The sequence below is a fragment of the Dreissena polymorpha genome, chromosome 1 (genome assembly GCF_020536995.1).
Source record: "Dreissena polymorpha isolate Duluth1 chromosome 1, UMN_Dpol_1.0, whole genome shotgun sequence".
NCBI lineage: Eukaryota > Metazoa > Mollusca > Bivalvia > Myida > Dreissenidae > Dreissena > Dreissena polymorpha.
In genome coordinates this window covers 148,798,106-148,817,729 of record NC_068355.1, presented here as the reverse complement: position 1 = coordinate 148,817,729, position 19,624 = coordinate 148,798,106, and the positions used below count along the sequence as shown (strand labels likewise).

General features: G+C 35.5%; 1 protein-coding gene and 1 long non-coding RNA gene across 9 annotated transcripts in view; one reads left to right on the top strand and one right to left on the bottom strand.

Annotated features, from left to right (window-relative positions):
* Positions 1-18,786, bottom strand: part of LOC127855107 (muscle M-line assembly protein unc-89-like) — a 190,624-nt gene extending 171,838 nt beyond the window's left edge. For 4 of the 8 annotated variants that reach the window (XM_052390478.1, XM_052390517.1, XM_052390495.1 and 1 more), the window contains exon 1: positions 18,651-18,785. In XM_052390478.1, the coding sequence (XP_052246438.1) occupies positions 18,651-18,695 (45 nt within the window). In that variant the 5' untranslated portion in view covers positions 18,696-18,785. Of the gene's footprint in view, positions 1-18,650 lie in introns of all 8 variants that reach the window. The other 4 variants (XM_052390504.1, XM_052390534.1, XM_052390486.1 and 1 more) reach the window with 2 other exon arrangements.
* Positions 9,119-14,216, top strand: LOC127855744 (uncharacterized). Its single transcript, XR_008037666.1, has 6 exons — positions 9,119-9,254; positions 10,834-10,919; positions 11,135-11,201; positions 11,499-11,693; positions 11,999-12,092; positions 12,479-14,216. It is a non-coding gene; the product is annotated as an uncharacterized LOC127855744 (long non-coding RNA).
* Positions 18,787-19,624: the final 838 nt, after the last annotated feature.

Sequence of the window (19,624 nt, the reverse complement as noted above, 5' to 3'; positions counted from 1 at the left end):
GTCACCCAACAAAAGTCGGTTCAATAATGAAATGAAATTCGACAACATCAACAAACTTTTATGGGACTGGTTCTGTGTTGTAAGGGCCAAGTCATTGCCGATCTCCGGTCCCATCATACAGGAAAAGGCACTGAGCTTTGCCAAGGAACTAGGTATTAGTGACTTCAAAACGTCAAATGGGTGGCTGTGTCGTTGGAAGATACACTACGACATTAAGGCATTCAAAGTGTGCGGAGAGAGTGCCAGTGTGGACTTACTTGATGTGAACACTTTTAAGGACAGAATTAGTGACTTTATCGGAACGTATCCGTATAAAAACGTGTTCAATTGTGATGAGACTGGACTTTACTACCGTGCGTTACCAGAAAAGACACTCTCTGCAAAGGGTTCCTCAACCAGTGGAAACAAGACATCTAAAGAGCGTGTGACTGTTATGCTAGCGTGCTCAGCCACAGGCGAAAAGTTGACGCCACTCGTGATAGGGAAAGTAGGCAAGCCGCGTTGCTTCAAGAATGTAAAAGTGAGTGCGCTAGGTGTTCAAAACACGGACAACAAAAATGCCTGGATGAACAGCAAGGTGTTCAGTGACTGGATTTCGGGCGTAAATGCGGACATGCGGCGTCAGGGTCGTCACATACTGCTGATGTTAGACAACGCTACCTCACATGGAAACGAAGAAGACCACCAGCTGTCTCATGTCAAAGTAAAGTTTCTTCCTGCGAACACCACCAGCCACCTGCAGCCGCTCGATCAAGGCATCATCCGTGCTTTCAAGGCACATTACCGACGGCGACTACTGACATCGCTGATCAGTAAGTTAGAGACTGCCAGCAGTGTCAAAGAACTGACGAAGGAAATCTCGCTACTGGACGCCATCAAGTGGAATATAGGTGCGTGGAAAGCAGTAAAGCCAGAGACAATTGTTAAGTGCTTTGAGGGAGTTGGGTTTAAGGTTTCAAACCAGTGTGATGGCGATGATGGTAACGATGGAAGTGGGAATCATGGTGATGATGACGATGATGATGATGACGACGTGCCTCTGGCGGTCTCGGTACATGAGCTGGCATTGCAGATGGCAGACTTCGATGAAATCGACACCGTAATTCTGACCGAGGACAATGACGAAAATTGGGAAAAAATCTTGTGGAAAGCTACAAGACAAACAACATCACTTCACTCGAGACCGATGACGCAGAATCTGACGAGGAATCCTCCACCCCCTGGTAGTGACCTGACCCATGAAGAAGCTCTGCAGCTCCTTATCAAGCTTTCAAACTATGCAAGTGAAAAGGACACTGAAATGTATGTTAGTGTTCAGGAAATGATAAACAAGGTGGAGAAGACTATCGTGCGTGGTAGATGTTTGAAAAAACAGGTCGTTCTTGACAAGTTTTTCAGTGTACAAAGGAACTAAATTAACCTAAACAAGGGCTGTTTGTAAAACATGCATGCCCCCCATATGGGCTCTCAGTTGTAGTGACAGCCATTTTGTCAATATGTTTTTTGTCACTGTGACCTTGACCTTTGACCTAGTGACCTGAAAATCAATAGGGGTCATCTGCGAGTCATGATCAATGTACCTATGAAGTTTCATGATCCTAGCCAAAAGCTTTCTTGAGGTATCATCAGGAAACCATTTTACTATTTCGGGTCACTGTGACCTTGACCTTTGACCTAGTGACCTGAAAATCAATAGGGGTCATCTGCCAGTCGTGATCAATGTACCTATCAAGTTTCATGATCCTAGGCATAAGCGTTCTTGAGTTATCATCCGGAAACCATTTTACTATTTCGGGTCACAGTGACCTTGACCTTTGATCTAGTGACCTCAAAATCAATAGGGGTCATCTGCGAGTCATGATCAATGTACCTATCAAGTTTCATGATTTTAGGCATAAGCGTTCTTGAGTTATCATCCAAAAACCATTTTACTATTTCGGGTCACCGTTACCTTGACCTTTGACCTAGTGACCTCAAAATCAATAGGGGTCATCTGCGAGTCATGATCAATGTACCTATGAAGTTTCATGATCCTAGGCCCAAGTGTTCTTGAGTTATCGTCTGACAACCACCTGGTGGACGGACCGACAGACCGACCGACAGACCGACAGACCGACCGACAGACCGACCGACAGACCGACATGAGCAAAGCAATATACCCCCTCTTCTTCGAAGGCGGGCATAAAAATGCATGCCTGTATACCAGAGCTCCAGATAAGGGCGGTACAGCTGTAAATATGCCTTTTTCTTGAAGATTTACGCATTTATTTTTATAAACTGGACGTACAATTACGACTTTAATATTCATTTTACGCATTTACGAAAAAAATCTGGCCGTACCGATACGCCTGCGTCAGCGCGGAATTATTTGTTAGTCTCTAACCTAACGGCGCTTTTCGTTAATTTAAATTACTTAAAAGTTGTAGACTGGGTTCATATATTATTGTCTATTCTGTCACGTGATTTCCTGTAACTTGTAAATCCGTCAAAAACAATATGTCTGCGCGCAATGGAATGCCGGTTTATCCGAAAGCGGTTCAAAACAACTCTTTGTTGTCACATAATGACTACATACGGTGTCGTCTAACCATCCTGACATTAAATCTGTAAACCCAGAAAAAGACATTGTCGCCCCGATATTAAACGATTAGATTGCATGTGTGGCTTAAAACATTAGAAAACACGATGGGAAACAGATGAGACTGTGAAATAAGTGTTCATTTACTTAGCTTACTAGTTGGCTTGTGTTTTCTTGTCAAGAAAAATGAAGAAATAGTATTAGTCATGAGTTTTAATGTGTAGTTGTATTTGCATCATTATTCAGAATGGAAAAACCTAATACAGTAACTGTTTAAGAAGCTACATATATTTATTATAAATGCTGCAAATGTTTCTGTAAAGTCAGTTATACACCCTTCAATATCCAAGAACACGGGTAGTACAGTACTACCTGTATTTTTGGATATGGTAGTACAGGTACTAATTGATTTTAATCGTTACTCCTTTTCTTTCTGTCAGTGGCAGTACCGTTACAAATTTCACAAATCCTTATCTGGAGCTCTGCTGTATACAATTGTTTGTTTTTCAGGGTGTATTGTTTGATTTATGTTGTGCTTTCGAATTTACAGATTAAATGACATGTATTGTTATAATTTAATGCAGTATGAATGAATGTTATATGTAAATAAACAATTAAAATTTGCTGAACGTGTTTTTCCCACATTAAGCTATGAAATTGACCTTCTGAAAGTGAAATAGTCAATGTCCCCTCTAAACCGGAATCCTCTCTAAACCGGAATTTCCTCTCCGTCCCGGGGGTGTCAGGTTTAGAGGGGTTTCACTGTAACTCAAACGATTGATTTGTCAAAGTTTTTTTTTTTAATGATATAATTATCATTTCTTTCCTGTACTAATTTGTGAATGGTAGGGTTCATTAAATACCTGTGGACATATGTCCATAGATACATGATGAACTCTGGCTATGATCTCTTTGATAAACCACAGGCCTTGGATGTCAGTCATGTCTGACTTGGTCATTTTTGACTGTCTACAGACCCCCCCCCCCCCCCCCCCCCAGTTGTAAAGACATTATCCAAGGGAAATTATAAGCTTTAAAGGGAGATGATTTCTATACCTGCCAAATGATAAATATAAATTTTATTTCAAAGCGGCGCAGTAGTGGGCATTGTGTTTCTGACAAACACATCTCTTGTTTTGACATAGTGACCTACTTTTTTAACCTATATTATTTACCCTCTTTAAAATGTGGGTGTTGTATTATTTGAAAAAACAGTTTGACCACATGAGGATTGGGCAATAAATGTGACCTCTAAATTGCTCACAAGTCAAATGTTGACGACGCACAGCACACTACTTACCACAAACAATGGCAACATTTTCTTGTATACCCATCAACATTTCAAGCCATATTGGATTATATGTCTCCTGATTTTAAGATAGGGATGATATCATTGGGATTGACTGTAAATTTAAAGTCTTTTTGCACACATGATGAAATTTATATTAGCATATCAGCCTGATATCTAACAGTTAATACTGACTGGACTGGTGGACCCTACAAAGGTCATTGTTGGTATTGTACTATAGCTAAATAATGACTTTCCTTTGACACTTCAGTCATGAAGCTTTTCTCAATTCTCAGGTATAGACAGGGAAAGGTCCATTAATTTTGTAAATGGCCATTGTTAGTCTTAACATTTCAGAATAAAAGCCTGGCTGGTCAGTTAAGTAAACTACATGGCAAATGACACTTACAATACACTATAGAACAAATTGCTCTAGCCAAACAAAGTTGACAAAGCCATACATTTTCTATTATAACATATCAGCAATTTTCCTCTATATAAAGTTGTTACCCTAAATCCCCACCATTCCCAATGAGACCATTTTTCCCACTTTCAAAATAACAAATTCCCAATTCACAAAAAATTCCCAATTTGCAGAAAATCGGTGAATAGTTGCATATGCACATGTTAAACCCCTTGAAAAAAAACAATAAAGATACAGCATGTTTAATTTGAAATAAATTTTGGGGAATGTCTATTCAAAAATATTTGCGATGTAATTGATTCAAGACGGCCTGAAAGGCCCAAAGTCGCATACCTGAGAGTCAAAGGAACTGACCTGTTCTGTGCAGCCCAAGATGTCATTTACACAAATGTCCTAACTTACTTTCATGAATAGTGAACACCCTGGCAGCCACGTTTTTCAACAGACTGGAACCATTTTCGTACACATCCAAGATATCATCAAACCAAAATTTATATTCAGACCAAGTTTCATGAAGATTGGACAATAACTGTGACTTAAAGAGTGTTAACAAGTTTTTACAATAACCATATAAGGCATACATGCCAGACGTCCCGATCTTGGCGGGACAGTCCTGCTTTTGGGGTGTTTGTCCCGGTGTCCCGATGTAACACTATTTGTCCCGACATTCGAACAAAACGATATACGCTCTCAGGGGGTTTTTTTACTAAGAAAGTGACGCCGATATTCGGCGTCTTCCCCTCACAGAATTTTTCCCCTCAAAATACAATTTCCCCACCAAAAATATAATTTTTCACCAAAATATAATATTTTCTCTCAAAGAAATGTTTATTTTTCCTTTGGGCATTCAACAATTATCCAATTTGCACCTTGGACAACGATTTCGCTCTCTCTCTCTCCAGACGAACACAAAAAATCTGTGAATCCCAGTTATTCTAAATATAGCTCTTAAATTACGACATGTAAACTGGGCAACTTATCGTAATAATCATGTGACTATTTTACTGGGTACCGGTCTTGCGCGAGAAAGGTGTTTCGTCAATTAAATACTGGAAACCAGTCGAATTTTCATCCGGGCTATATGCAAGCCAAGATATAAACGTGAAAACAGAAAAAAATGTCTCACAATTGGCGTTCTTACACAAACAAAGTAAAACATTCGGACTCGGAAGATACTGAATGCATCGAGGCATTTTTTAAGAAAGAATCATCGAAAACCGTTATAACCCAGCAGGATTCTGAGGTAATCAACATCGAACATTGTGAAAGTGAAAGTAGACAATCGGCAGCTGCCGCTCCTTTGACCTTTCCCTTCCAATACTGTAGCAGATCAAGCTCGTCAACCCATTCATCATGAAATTGAAATCACAAAATTGACATCGTCCCCCGGCCCCAGTACAGAAATATAGTTGAAAACATTTCCCATTATTAGATCTAAACCTGCAACTTTATTAAGGACTTTGACTTTAATACGTGTTAAATGTGTTTAAGAACAAAAAGGACAGAGACAAGCCTCTTTTGATGAGTTATAGACATTGAAATGAACAGTTTTTATTTTTTCCCCTAATATGTCTCTTTCGCACTCTTTTTTCCCCTTTCACCCAGCGTCCAGCGTCTTCCCCTTTCTCTAAAAAAACCCCTGGCTCTTTAAGTTCACAATAAAATTCCCTATTCAAGCTCCGTTTGGCTTTAATTACCATCGCTAATCCCTTTATTGCCCCCTATCAACAAACCATATCTACTAGTCAAGTGATCCAGTGTTGTTTTTGACACATTATCAGCGATATATCGGCAAATTATTGATTTCATCGGGCATTCACACCAGGGTATTTTTATGATAAGGGTCGTTAATTACTAGAGATATTTGCATCGTAGTGCATTAAGCAGATTGCTTTTGTATTTCATGGCCCAAATCAAGTCCAAAGATACTATTATTACGCGGTATTCAGTGTATTATATGTCAAACAAATCGAGCACTGACCGATACCAGAGACATAAAATTACTTTCGTTTTTGGCTGATTTTCAGGAAATATTTTGTACATATTGCATCAATCTAAATTTAGAGTTAATGGATGTTTGGTTGAATAAAAACAGTGCTGGATGTGCGCACATCCCGTTGAACGTTGCCTTAGCCACAAATGGGTTCATCTGCATAGTGCACATGTTTGTTTACTTCCGGAAAATGGAGAACGTCTGTGATCATGCAATTCTAAACACATTTATCATCTATATTTGCCAGAAATTATGAGGTTTTGTAAGTAATTAGCTGGTTACTGACTTCAGTAAAGGTGACATGATTGATCGTTTTAGGTGTCCTGCTTTTTGGTAAAATGTCCCGACATTTTTAATGGACTGTCCCGATTTGGACCGGAAAATTTCTGGCATGTATGTATAAGGAAAAATGCACCTTGGTGGCCATGTTTTTCAACCAACTGGACCAATTTTTAAACTCTTCAAAGATATCGTTGGGACAAATCTTCTGACCAAGTTTCATGAAGATCTGACAATAAATGTGGCCTGACTGGCCTCTAGAGTGTAAACAAGGTTTAACTACATGTATAGCCATATAACCATATAAGGAACAAGAGGGCCTGAAAGGCCCAAAGTCGCTCACCTGAGATAACAAGATATTATTGGGACAAATCTTATGACCAAGTTTCACGAACATCAGAAAATAAATGTGGCCTCTACAGTGTTAACAAGGTTTTACTATAGCCATATAAGGAAAAATGCCCCGCCCCCTGGCAGCCATGTTTTTCAACCAACCGGCATCATTTTTTAACTCATCCAAGATATTATCGGGATGAATCTTCTGACCAAGTTTCATCAAGATCAGACAGTAAATGTGGCCTCTAGAGTGTTAACAAGATTTTACTATAGCCATATAAGGAAAAATGCCCCGCCCCTTGGAAGCCATTTTTTTCAAGCAAACATAATTATTTTCGAACTCATCCAAGATATCATTGAGACCAATCTTCTGACCAAATTTCATGAAGATTGGACAATAAATGTGGCCTCTAGAGTGTTAACAAGGTTTTACTATAGCCAAATGTAGCCATATAAGGAAAAATGCCCCGCCCCTAGTGGCCATGTTTTTTAAGCAACCAAAACCATTTTCGAACTCATCCAAGATATCATTGGGACAAATCTTCTGACCAAGTTTAATGATGATCGGAAAATAAATGTGACCTCTAGATTGTTAACAACCTTTTACTATAGCCATATAAGAAAAATAGCCCCGCCCCTGTGGTGGCCATGTTTTTCAACCAACCGGTATCGTTTTTTAACTCGTCCAAGATATTATTGGGATGAATCTTCTGTATGAGTTTCATGAAGATCAGACTATAAATGTGGCCTCTATAGTGTTAACAAGATTTTACTATAGCCTTATATAGCCATATAAGGAAAATGCCCCACCCCTTGGCGGCCATGTTATTGAAGCAAAGTAACCATTTTCGACCTCATCCAAGATATCATTAAGACAAATCTTCTGACCATATTTCATAAAGATTGGACAATAAGTGTGGCCTCTAGAGTGTTAACAAGGTTTTACTATAGCCATATAAGGAAAAATGCCCCGCCCCCTGGCGGCCATGTTTTTCAACCAACTGGCATCATTTTTGAACTCTTCCAAGATATTATTGGGATGAATCTTCTGACCGAGTCTCATGAAGATCAGACAATAAATGTGGCCTCTAGAGTGTTAACAAGATTTTACTATAGCCATATAAAGCCATATAAGGAAAAATGCCCCGCCCCTTGGCAGCCATGTTTTTCAAGCAAATGAAACCATTTCGTACTCATCCAAGATATCATTGAAACCAATCTTCTGACCAAATTTCATGAAGATCTTGAAATAAATGTGGCCTCTAGAGTGTTAACAAGGTTTTACTATAGCCATTTAAGGAAAAATGCCCCGCCCCCTAGTGGCCATGTTTTTCAACCAACCGGCATCATTTTCGAACTCGTCCAAGATATTATTGGGATGAATCTTCTGACCAAGTTTCATGAAGATCAGACAATAAATGTGGCCTGTAGAGTGTTAACAAGATTTTTCTTATAGCCATAAATTGCCATATAAGGAAAAATGCCCCTCCCCTTTGCAGCCATGTTTTTCAAGCAAACGTAACCATTTTCGAACTCATCCAAGATATCATTGAAACCAATCTTCTGACCAAATTTCATGAAGATTGGAAAATAAATGTGGCCTCTAGAGAGTGAACAAGGCAAATGTTGACGTCGCACAACGGACAACGCACGACGGACGACGGACAAAAGGCGATCACAAAAGCTCACCATGAGCATGTTGTGCTCAGGTGAGCTAAAAATGCCCAGCCCTCTGGTGCCCATGTTTTTCAACCAACCGGAACAATTTTACAACTCAAATTAGATATAATTGGGATGAATCTTCGGACAATAAATGGCCTCTAGGGTGTTGACAAGGTTTTACTATATATATATATATATATATATATATATATATATATATATATATATATATATATATATATATATATATATATATATATATATATATACATGTATATATATATATATATATATATATATATATATATATATATATATATATATGTGACGTCGTCAGCAGAAATCAGTACAAACGCGGTCGACGTTATTTTTAGCTACGCGTGATTGAATTGTGGCGTTATAAAAATGGACATAAAGTTGTTATTATTTTATGAAAAACCTATTGAAACTTGAGATATATGCATATTTTTGAAGAATGAAATGCCCCCGAACTTTGTTCGACAATGTACACTTATAATTTTTTAATTGGTTGGAAGTAACCGTTGCTTTGTTGAGCGACCTCTACTGAAGATGGCGTGTCGTAAAATTTTACGCAGTGACATTGTTCACCGTTTGTTTGCAAGTTCCTTTGGAAAAAATTGTCAATCAATCCGGACAAGTATGTCTTCAATTGAAGGATAGTAGTTAAAATCAAGTAAGATCTTTTAATACAATTGACAATCATTAATTTTCGTAAACAAGTATCCTATTTAGAGAACATGCAAAATGAAACTGCTAACCCGGAAGTAAAATACTTCTCGACGAAATCTTTGTTGTTGGTTACACAAATACAATGGCGCACTTATTTAAAATGTAAAAATGTCTCAAGAAAGTTCGGCAAGCACAATCCCATATGAAATCTCTCAGGGCCAGGACGATATTTTTATTGAAGAATTGAATTTGGTTGACATTCTTTACTTTCAAAACAGACCAAAAAGCATTTCTATAGATGATAATAGTTCAAGAGATGAATTAGAACTAAATGAAAATGTTCCCTCTTCAGACTCTGATGAAGACATTAATTATGAGTCGGATTGTTCAGAGTCAGAATTATCTGTGCTTAATGAGCCAGGTGCAGTGTCTGTCCCTATTGAAATGTCGTTGTTTGACTTAAAGGAAGAAGAAAAGATAAACAAATTCAAAATTCAAACATGTGGCTGTTCATCATTTCATAACAAACCATGCAGCAATGTCATTGACTTACAAAAAGCAATCTCTTTTAGACAATACTGCCATGAACTCTCTAATGATGAATTGGATTTAGTTATAAAATCCCATTTGATTACGCACAGACATCAGGGGCCTTTGACAGTTGGTTTGAAGCACAAAAATAAAGAACGAGAACGAAACCGCCAGCAGTTTCATTTTTATGGTGTTCAGATTTGTAGGAAGACTTTTTGTTTTCTTCATGACATTGGTAAACAAAAACTCAGTTCAATTTCCAAATCATTAGATTCAGATGGTGTAACACCAAGGGTACATGGTCTCAAAGGCAAACAGCCAGCAAACAGTCTGAGTTATTCCGACAAGGAGCATATACAGGAATTCCTTTGTAAATATGCATCTGACAATGCTTTACCACTGCCAGGTAGATTGCCAAATTTTAGGAAGTTTGGTGTTCTTCTCTTACCATCTGATAAATGCATGGCTGATATTCATAGTCTGTACCAGAAAACAGCCACAGAATCAGGATTAAGGAATGTTAGCTTATCAACATTTACTCGCATATGGCGTCAATTGTGTCCACATATTGTATTGTCAAAGCCAATGACGGATCTATGCCAAAAGTGCCAACAGTTCAGTAACAAACTGCTTTGCAGCGGTTCCATGGATGAAGAGGAAAAGTCTGTGCTGTTGGCTGCATATAATGAGCATGTGTCCCTTGCTAAACTTGAAAGGGATTTTTATCGTCAACAATGCGTAGACTCTAAGCATGTCTGTTCGGAGAACAACACGTTTGAAGGTGTATTTCTGTTTGAAAATTGTATAATTATTGTTGTATCATCACATTTTCTACTAAAATGAGTAACATAATGCACACAATAACAATGCTGTCGGGATGAATTATCAAAACAGAAGCAATACAGTATTGAAAATAAATTACCGGGAAAAGTAACTTACAAGTAGTGAACCAGTTTATTGAAAATGCAGATATATTTTGATTGTTTGTACTTAGAAAATGCATGAGTGTTTCATATTAAAAATTGTTTAACAAATATTACATTATATTTCAGGCGCTCCTGCATGCTCGACGCCCATAAAGAACCATTATTCGTGGGATTATGCACAACAGGTCCATTACCCACACCACAGTCAGGAGGTACAATAACTGACATTCATTGAGAAAATATATTTCTTTTTTTTATGCAATGGAAAAGCGTTTAATATTAATGAAATTCTTAACGAAACACCTGAAGACACTTAATAATTCTGATTTATTGCATTATTTTGTTGCATTACTATGACGTGTAGTGAAAGATATTTTTTTTAATCTTGACAATTGTTTTTAACTACTTGAACTTTAATATATAATAGGTTGGACCAATCTACTTCAAGACTGCGAAAAAATGTGAAGTCTTTGGTGTTTGCTGTGAAGGTACAGGTAGGTGTGTTTATTAGTTTAGATCAGTTACTGCTTATACTTGTGTTGTTAAGATACAATCTAGAAGGCACATTGAGTGTAAGCCTATTCTAAGTGTCATCACTAATAACACATAAATAGTAAATGTCAGTTTTAGTATATGTACCATTTAATACAGAATCATGTCCAATATTGTTCTTAAATATGCAAAAACATCTTTGGTGTCATTATTTTAGCTGAAACATGAAATACATAGTTCTGTATCAAATAACAATTATTGTCAGTTTGCTCTTATTTTCAGTTCTTGTTCTATTGCAGGAAAACAGGTGTTTTACTTGGCAAATGAGGGCGAATCACCTGGGAAAGGAGCAAACACGGTTGTCAGCTACATGCACCACTACCTTCACCATTATGGCCTAGGGGAGGAAGAGGCAGTTTTCCACTTCGACAACTGTGCTGGACAAAATAAAAACAACTGTGTACTTTGGTATGCATTGTGGAGAGTTATTGTTGGTAAGAACTTTTAATTATGCATACGATATAATTGCATGAAAACTTGGTACCATTTTTGCATCTTTAAGGATAAAATTTTGGACACATAATTAAAATCACAACCTACACACATATAATAATATTAAAAACAGATTTCATATAAATGGAATCTTTGATATTAAACAATGTTAAGAAATGCTTTGTGCTTAATTGGTAAACAAATAAAAGGAGTTAATAAACCCATTGTATATTTTTTTTAAGTTTTATTAGTTTTTTTGACAGATTGTGAAAATGATAACGTTTATTTTAATTCCATTTCAAATTAGGGCTGCACACTCGAATGCAATACTCAATGATGGTGACTGGCCACACCAAGTTCGAGCCTGATTGGCATTTTGGATTGTGGAAGTCAAAGTGGAGGTATATTATCAGTATATATTGAGTTACCATCTGATAATGTTAGTTGAAATATTGCAATGTGCATTGGCAAAATTATTACTTCCAATTTTCTTAAAAAATACTTAATACAGGGACTTTTTCCATCTTTTTGAAGTAGAGTTTGGCCCCTGCTTTTGTAAAAAATTAGTTGAGTACTGTTCTATATTGTGAAAAAATAGTTTCAATGTTCACAATTTGAAAAAATGAAATGCAAACTATTAAAATTGTAACAATTGGAGTTGGGAAATTCTTTAAATAGTGAACATTTGAGTCGAAAACTTGTCAAATTTTTAAAAGACATCATTGTATAAGAAGAAAAATAAAGCCCTGCAATATTTAACTGATGTTCATGCCTCACACTTTTCCAGACTTTGCGATGCAGAGACCATTGAGGCAGTTGCTGAGACTGTGTCAACCTCCTCAAGGTCTGGACATAATGTGCCGCACATGGTCGGTGATTCAGAGAAGCCTGTGCACTTCCACGATTGGAAAACTTTCCTTTCGCAGTTCTTCATACCTATGAAGAACATTTCAAAATACCAACATTTCCTTATTGATGCTGGTAAACCAGGCTGGGTATGTTGTAAAACTAGTGAAAACTCTTCGGTTGAAAGTCACTGTTTGTTAAAGAGTGCTGACCTCTTACCATCAATGTCAAGCCAGTCTTGCCCAGCCCGTATTAAAGGACCTGGACTCAGTAGCGCCCGACAATGGTACCTATATGAGGAAATAGGGCAGTTCTTTAAATCAGACCTCAGTAGACAAGCTACCTGTCCCAAACCGAAGTCAAAAAAACAAAAACTGTCTGTGTAACTCAGAAGTTGGAAAAACATGTGCCCTGTCCTGTCTTTATGTTTGTTTAAGGTCCAAAATTGAATGATCCTGTTTGTCACATATACTTAGATTATTTGTTTTGATTACTAAGTTATATGCTATTGTTACCGTATAAACTGTTCATTGGTGAGCTTTTCAGCAATAATTACTAGTGTGACAATTTTAATATTAAATTGGCTTGTGGCATGGTATTTTCTACATTTAAACTTATGTTGTAATGCTATATATGTAAAAGTGCATGTTTTGAGACATGTTTAAAAAGTTTGCCAAAACATTTAGCCATATAAATGAACCACTGTTCATGTGTTTTAATTTATTATGACCGGCGGTCATATATCAGTTTTGTTGATGTAGCTCATCATACACATGATTTTGAAACCCATTTACATGTAAAATAAGAATGTTGGTTGCTATGGAAACATTATTTTGGCATTAACTTCTTTGTTGGTTGAATGGATTCGATTTATATTGAAATGTTTTTATGTTTATTTTATATGATGTATAGACGGTAACTTGTTTTGTCTTAAACATAATACAGGTTCATCTTCAATTGTTCTGCATTAGAAGTACATGTTGTTATTATTTGTGTGTATTTATGGAGGTTTAACTATGTGGGTTTTGTAAACAAATTGTAGTTAAATTGTTTTGTCAAATAATGTTCCTCTTTTTCATGATTGATATGCATGGGAAAGGATTTACTAATAAAATTAGGTGTTTTTGCTGTTCAAAACAGTAAAAATTTATTTTTTATCTATTTGTTGCCATGGTAACCATGGTTACCATCTGCAAATGTCTGTATATTACAGTTTTTACCAGCATATAAGTATGGCACTTTTAAATAACATGTATGATGTTTACATAGTGCGAAGTCTTTAATGAATTGAAATCAATACACTGTAAAATATGTGGATCTTTTCTATAAAAAGGACATGTTGCAATATTACTCAACCTATTGTCTTGGCTTCTTTTTCTTACTATGTATTAAATAAATATCATGTTTACTTAAAGATCAGTGACTGTAAGCAGTTTTATCATATACTAATATTTGACAAAGACGTAAATATTTTTTTCCTGATATTTAGACAATACAAATGAAAATAATGCTTTTTATTTGAATTCGTTACCATAGCAACCACTGTATTCAAATGATTGTTGTTGTTTGCACATAAAATAAGATAAACATGGTCAGTTTAACTAATGCATGAATCTCTGCATGAATTATATACGTTTAATACATGTATACTGTATTTACAAAAGAGTTTGTTGTCATTGTCAATTGATATAGAAAACCATTATTTAGTTATAAGATCGTATAAGGGTGCATGTGTTCAAAACTCAATATCTCAAAAACTATTATAGATAGAACCCTAAAACTTTGGATTTGATTTATGCTTGCTTTCATCTTTTCAAAAATGACAAAAAACGAAAATGTGATTTTTCCTCGTTTGTACTGATTTCTGTAGCCTATGACACATATATATATATATATATATATATATATATATATATATATATATATATATATATATATATAGCCGTATAAGGCAAAATGTCCCGCCTCCTGGTGGCCATGTTTTTCAACCAACCCAAACCATTTTCAACTCATCCAAGATATCATAAGAATGAATCTTCTGACCAAGTTTCATGAAGATCGGAAATAAATGTGGCCTCTAGAGTGTTAACAAGGTTTTACTTTAGCAATATAATATAGACATATAAGGAAAAATGCCCCGCCCCCTGATGGCCATGTTTTTCAAGCAAACATAACCATTTTCCAACTCATCCAAGTATTCATTGACACCAATCTTCTGACCTAATTTCATGAAGATTGGACAATAAATGTGGCCTCTAGAGTGTTAACAAGGCAAATGTTGACGCCACACAACGAACGACGCACAACGGACAAAAGGCGATCACAAGAGCTCACCATTAGTACATTGTGCTCAGGTAAGCTAATAAAATGAACAATTAATGTTTTAACCGAAATTAAAAGATTTATATGCTACTTAGTTGTTGTTTTTTTAATCAATACACCACGCTTTCAATGCGGTTACATGACATTATACATAAGCAGCATAATTTTTATGCGCTTTTAATCGGAACAAAGAATGAACAGTCAACTCCGAACTACATGACTTGTGAACTGTTTGTTTTAAGCTAGAATTTGTTTACGTTGCGTTAACATTAAAATTCAAAAGCTTGTTTAGTATTTCAAATTTAATTATGGTCATTTGGGAATGCAACCAAACATTTACAGGTTTAGGTAATTAAATAATTACCTGGTAATAATTTGTAAAACAGCTTAACTTGTGGAAATATATGTTTTGACAATATTAAGCATTAACTGAACAATTTCCACAGGATTACACAAGGTTGCCATCATCAGTCTTGTAAGTAACTAGCCACAATTTTTTCGCAGAGGAGAACACCGTAATGACTGATTAGTGTGGTAGGCATAGCAAGCCAACAAACTGCCACAAAAACACTGAAACTATCAATTGATAGTGACACTGGGTTATTCACAAATAACTGATTCACAATATTTCCCATTTTCAGAGCCTAGATTTTCTTGAATGCTTCGAGCTTCTATGAGTATCCCGTACAGCTCAGAGGGTCAATAGCTGGGAGTTGGATTATTGCTACTAAATGCACTTCAGTGCCATGGAGCCATACTCATATACTACATGTACTTGTTAACCAGTATGTAATCAATGTCGGTGTAAAATGAAAACAGCAAAGCAAATTACCCGTACTTATAATCAATGGCCCATTTATACTATTCTCTGACTTTAAAAAATGGGGATTATGTATTAAAATTTAAATATTGAGTCCAGTGCATAGTTGTCAGATATTGATTAAAGCAAAGTTTCATCAACTGTCAAGTCTACTGACGCAAACCTGGTTCATTCAGAGGCAGGTTATCCTACGAATAAAACGTGACTTTTTGTTTAACCCTTTTAGCGTGGAAATGCATACTCCGGACTTATAAGATTCCTCAATACATCTGTTTGAACCTGACTACATGCTTACTTCTTTTTCCGTCGCTATTTATTTCCCAATAAACTCATTTTCAATTTGCAAAATCTGGTAAAAATTGAGGATAAAAGTGCTCACAAATTTCACACAGACATTTTTCAAATAAATTTTGAAATAAAGTCCAATCTGGAAGTGTTTTTTCCATATGAACATGCGTAAATTGCCTGATGTCCTATTTGCGTTTTTATACAACAAAAAAGAGATGTGTTTGTCAGAAACACAAAGCCCCTTATTGCGCTGCTTTGAAGCCTTATATTTGACTTTTGACCTTGATGGATGACCTTGACCTTTCACAACTCAAAATGTGCAGCTCAATGAGATACATATGCATGCCAAATATCAAGTTGCTTTCTTCAATAATGCAAAAGTTATTGCAAAACTTCAACCAAGGTTAAAGTTTTGGGACACACACAATGAATGAATGAATGACAGACAGGCCAAAAACAATATGCCCCTTGATCTTTCGATCCAGGGGCATAAAAATACAACCACACTTTCCATGTGACGTAATTATGTTCATTTGAGAATTCAACAAAACATATATACGTTGTGTGCAATTAATTCAACAATAATTTATTGAAACGCTTTACGAGTCTAATAAATGTTTTGACAATATTATGCATGCAGTGCACAATTTCCACGATGATTATACCCGGTGGCCATCATCATGCAGTCTTCTAGGTAACTTGAATCATTGAGTAACATTGTTAAGTAACATCGTTGCTTTCAGGTACGATAGTTTGGGGCAAAGCCACCATCTGTTGATTAATTTTAAATTATCTTTAAAGTCAACAAAACAAAATATTGATGAAGCTAAAATAAATTTATTAAACCATATACCATATATCACTGTTGTTTTCTGTGACACTATGAATCTAAATCAATACTATTTATTAATATTATTTCTGACTGAAAAGATGTGTCAGTTTTTCTCGAAGAACAAACTACCAGTAACATGATTCAGCGGCTGGTCAGCTGATACATTTAATCTTTTGAACCTTATTCTCAATGTAAATGAAGAAAACATTAGAATGAAAAGCCTAACCCAATAATAAGCCTCCGTCTGTGGAAAGGGCCCGGTTTAATACATCTGCCTAAAGTGTTGTCCCACATAAGCATGTGCAGTCCACAAAAGCTAATCAAGGACAACACTTTCGGCCTAAACAAGATTTTTACTAAGAAGAGACTTTCTGTAAACAAAAAATACAATAAAAGTTTGTTACATCCCTGATGTAAAGACATTACTTTAAGCATATTTATCATCATAAAAACATGTCTTCATAAAGACATTGCTTTAAGCATATTTATCATCATAAAACATGTCTTCATTTAAAGCCAGGCCAAATAGTGCAGAAAAGAATGTGCTTTTTTTGTCAGTTCAATAGCTCTTCAAACTTCATCTGATACTGAACCGTAACTGATCAATTTAATGTCCTCAGCCAAATCTTATCAGTTGATCAGCTGTGTATATTGATCACATTTTTATATAAATGTATTTCTGAAGGCTGAGTTAACATATCAAACCCATAATGTAAGCAAACTTGTGAGCTCCTTTTGTATTCAATAATCAATCAATTGATTTTCCTACAAACCGGATACAGCAAACAACCACCAGATGTATGTAGGATGAAACCTGAATAATGTCAGAAATTCTGCTATGAAATTTATTTATCATAGTCATGATCATTGTCAAATCATTTTTTTTTCTGAGTTATTGGAGAGACTTTGATAGAACTGTTTTGATAAATGGTTCAAAGATTTATTAACTTTTATATAATTTCACAAGATGTCTTTATAAATGCTATTTTAATCATAACACTATTAAACAAGATGTTCAAATTATTTATATGTAACATCAAATGTACAAGTTGTGTGTATTCATTTATTATGCTTTCGTTTTTAATAAAATGTAATCAATTTTCAACTACATTTTTTAAATGTGAATGCATACACAATCAATTTTTTTCTATTCAAGCCTTCAAGCTCTTTTAATTCACAGTACAGTATGTTAAGTTTTTTTGACTGGTGTTCTTTCAGTGTTTGTTTGATTCAAACTTGGGGCCGATATACGGCTCCAAAGGCCGGTATACAGCCCCATTGGAACGGTATACGACCCCATTTTCTAATGGAAAGAAGTATATATTTTTCCAGAAAGGCACATAAAAATTCCCAATAAAAGGTTTTAAAAAAAACATTTATACTTTTGTAGATCTCTACATTAAGTTCATCTCCCATACAGCTCTTTAAGTTAAATATACTTTTGAAAACACATTTGAGTTTTATTTTTAATTTTGAAGTATTTGTTAGCTATTTAGCTAACTCTAATTTCCAAATTCTAGTCAAACATACCATTTTTATCCAATCCAAAGGTGTCTGGCCCCATTCAAAATATGGTTGAAAAATAAGACTAAGTGGTCGAATGGTATAATTTGGCATTGCACACTTTCAGAATGCAATCCATATCAATATTTACGGGATAAATGTTGAATATAATTTAAAGCAAACCATACTAGTCTGAAACAGCTTCATCTGATTATTTAACAACTTTCATTTAATTCACCTCTCTCGATTCGAACACATATTCACTAACATGCCTGAAGAAATTACCCTAAATTAGCTCACAGCAACACTTAACACATAAATTAACTAACATTTACAACAATCTCTTACCATGTTGTCTAGGGAGGGGATGTCAAACTCAAGGTATTTCTCCATTGTTGTGTGTGAGTTTGTACAACTAGCTCTGTGTCACTATGTCCCAATGTTTAAACCTTCTCCGCATTTTTTCAAAGCTCTCATCAATAGATCCAATCACTAAATTGTAAAATCAATCATTCTACTCCATTAAATCCAATATTTCTCCAACTATTGTTAAACACCCATGCTCCTGAGGTTGGTTAAAATTGTCGTCTGCTTATTCATTCCCCCGCCAATAAGGGTCATTACATTTTATGAGTATGGAATAGAAAACAATGAAATGGTTTAAGAAAACTTAACAAACAAAATGCATGTCCTCTTGCATTTCATGTTAACATTGTTCAGCTAAATAAGTAATAAAATAGCAAAAAAACAAAAAAACAATTCATTATAAAGACATGACCCACCTATATATAAAATGGTATCATCCAGAGTAAACGCTAATCATAAAGTCAACCTTCACAATAACTGGCCACTAGTTTGTATAAGCATTCGTTATAATTATGTTCCGATCCACTTCAGACCGTCACTGTCCGTTTATTACTTTATTTAATACGGATGAGCATGGAAAATAAATATTTGCTCAAACGTGGATTACAATTTGTATGCACACTTGTTTCTTACCATATTTCAAGTTCTATTGACATTACTTAAGTGCTTGAATTATCAATCATGTGAAGTTCTTTGATTTTTGTCTACATTTCTTCCATAACTACTATCATTATGTATGCCACAATGTACCAAGTATTGGTCCAACAGAATTTCTAGTTAACATATTCTAATGCATAACATTAAAAACTCCAGTCCATTAAAAGATTGTATATGATTATGGTGACTAGCTAGCCATCATTTTTTGAAAGAACAACATGTTGTTGATTATTAGTAATTAGATAAAGATCAACACAAGTTCCAACAACATAACAAGTTATCATGCATTCATTCCTTAT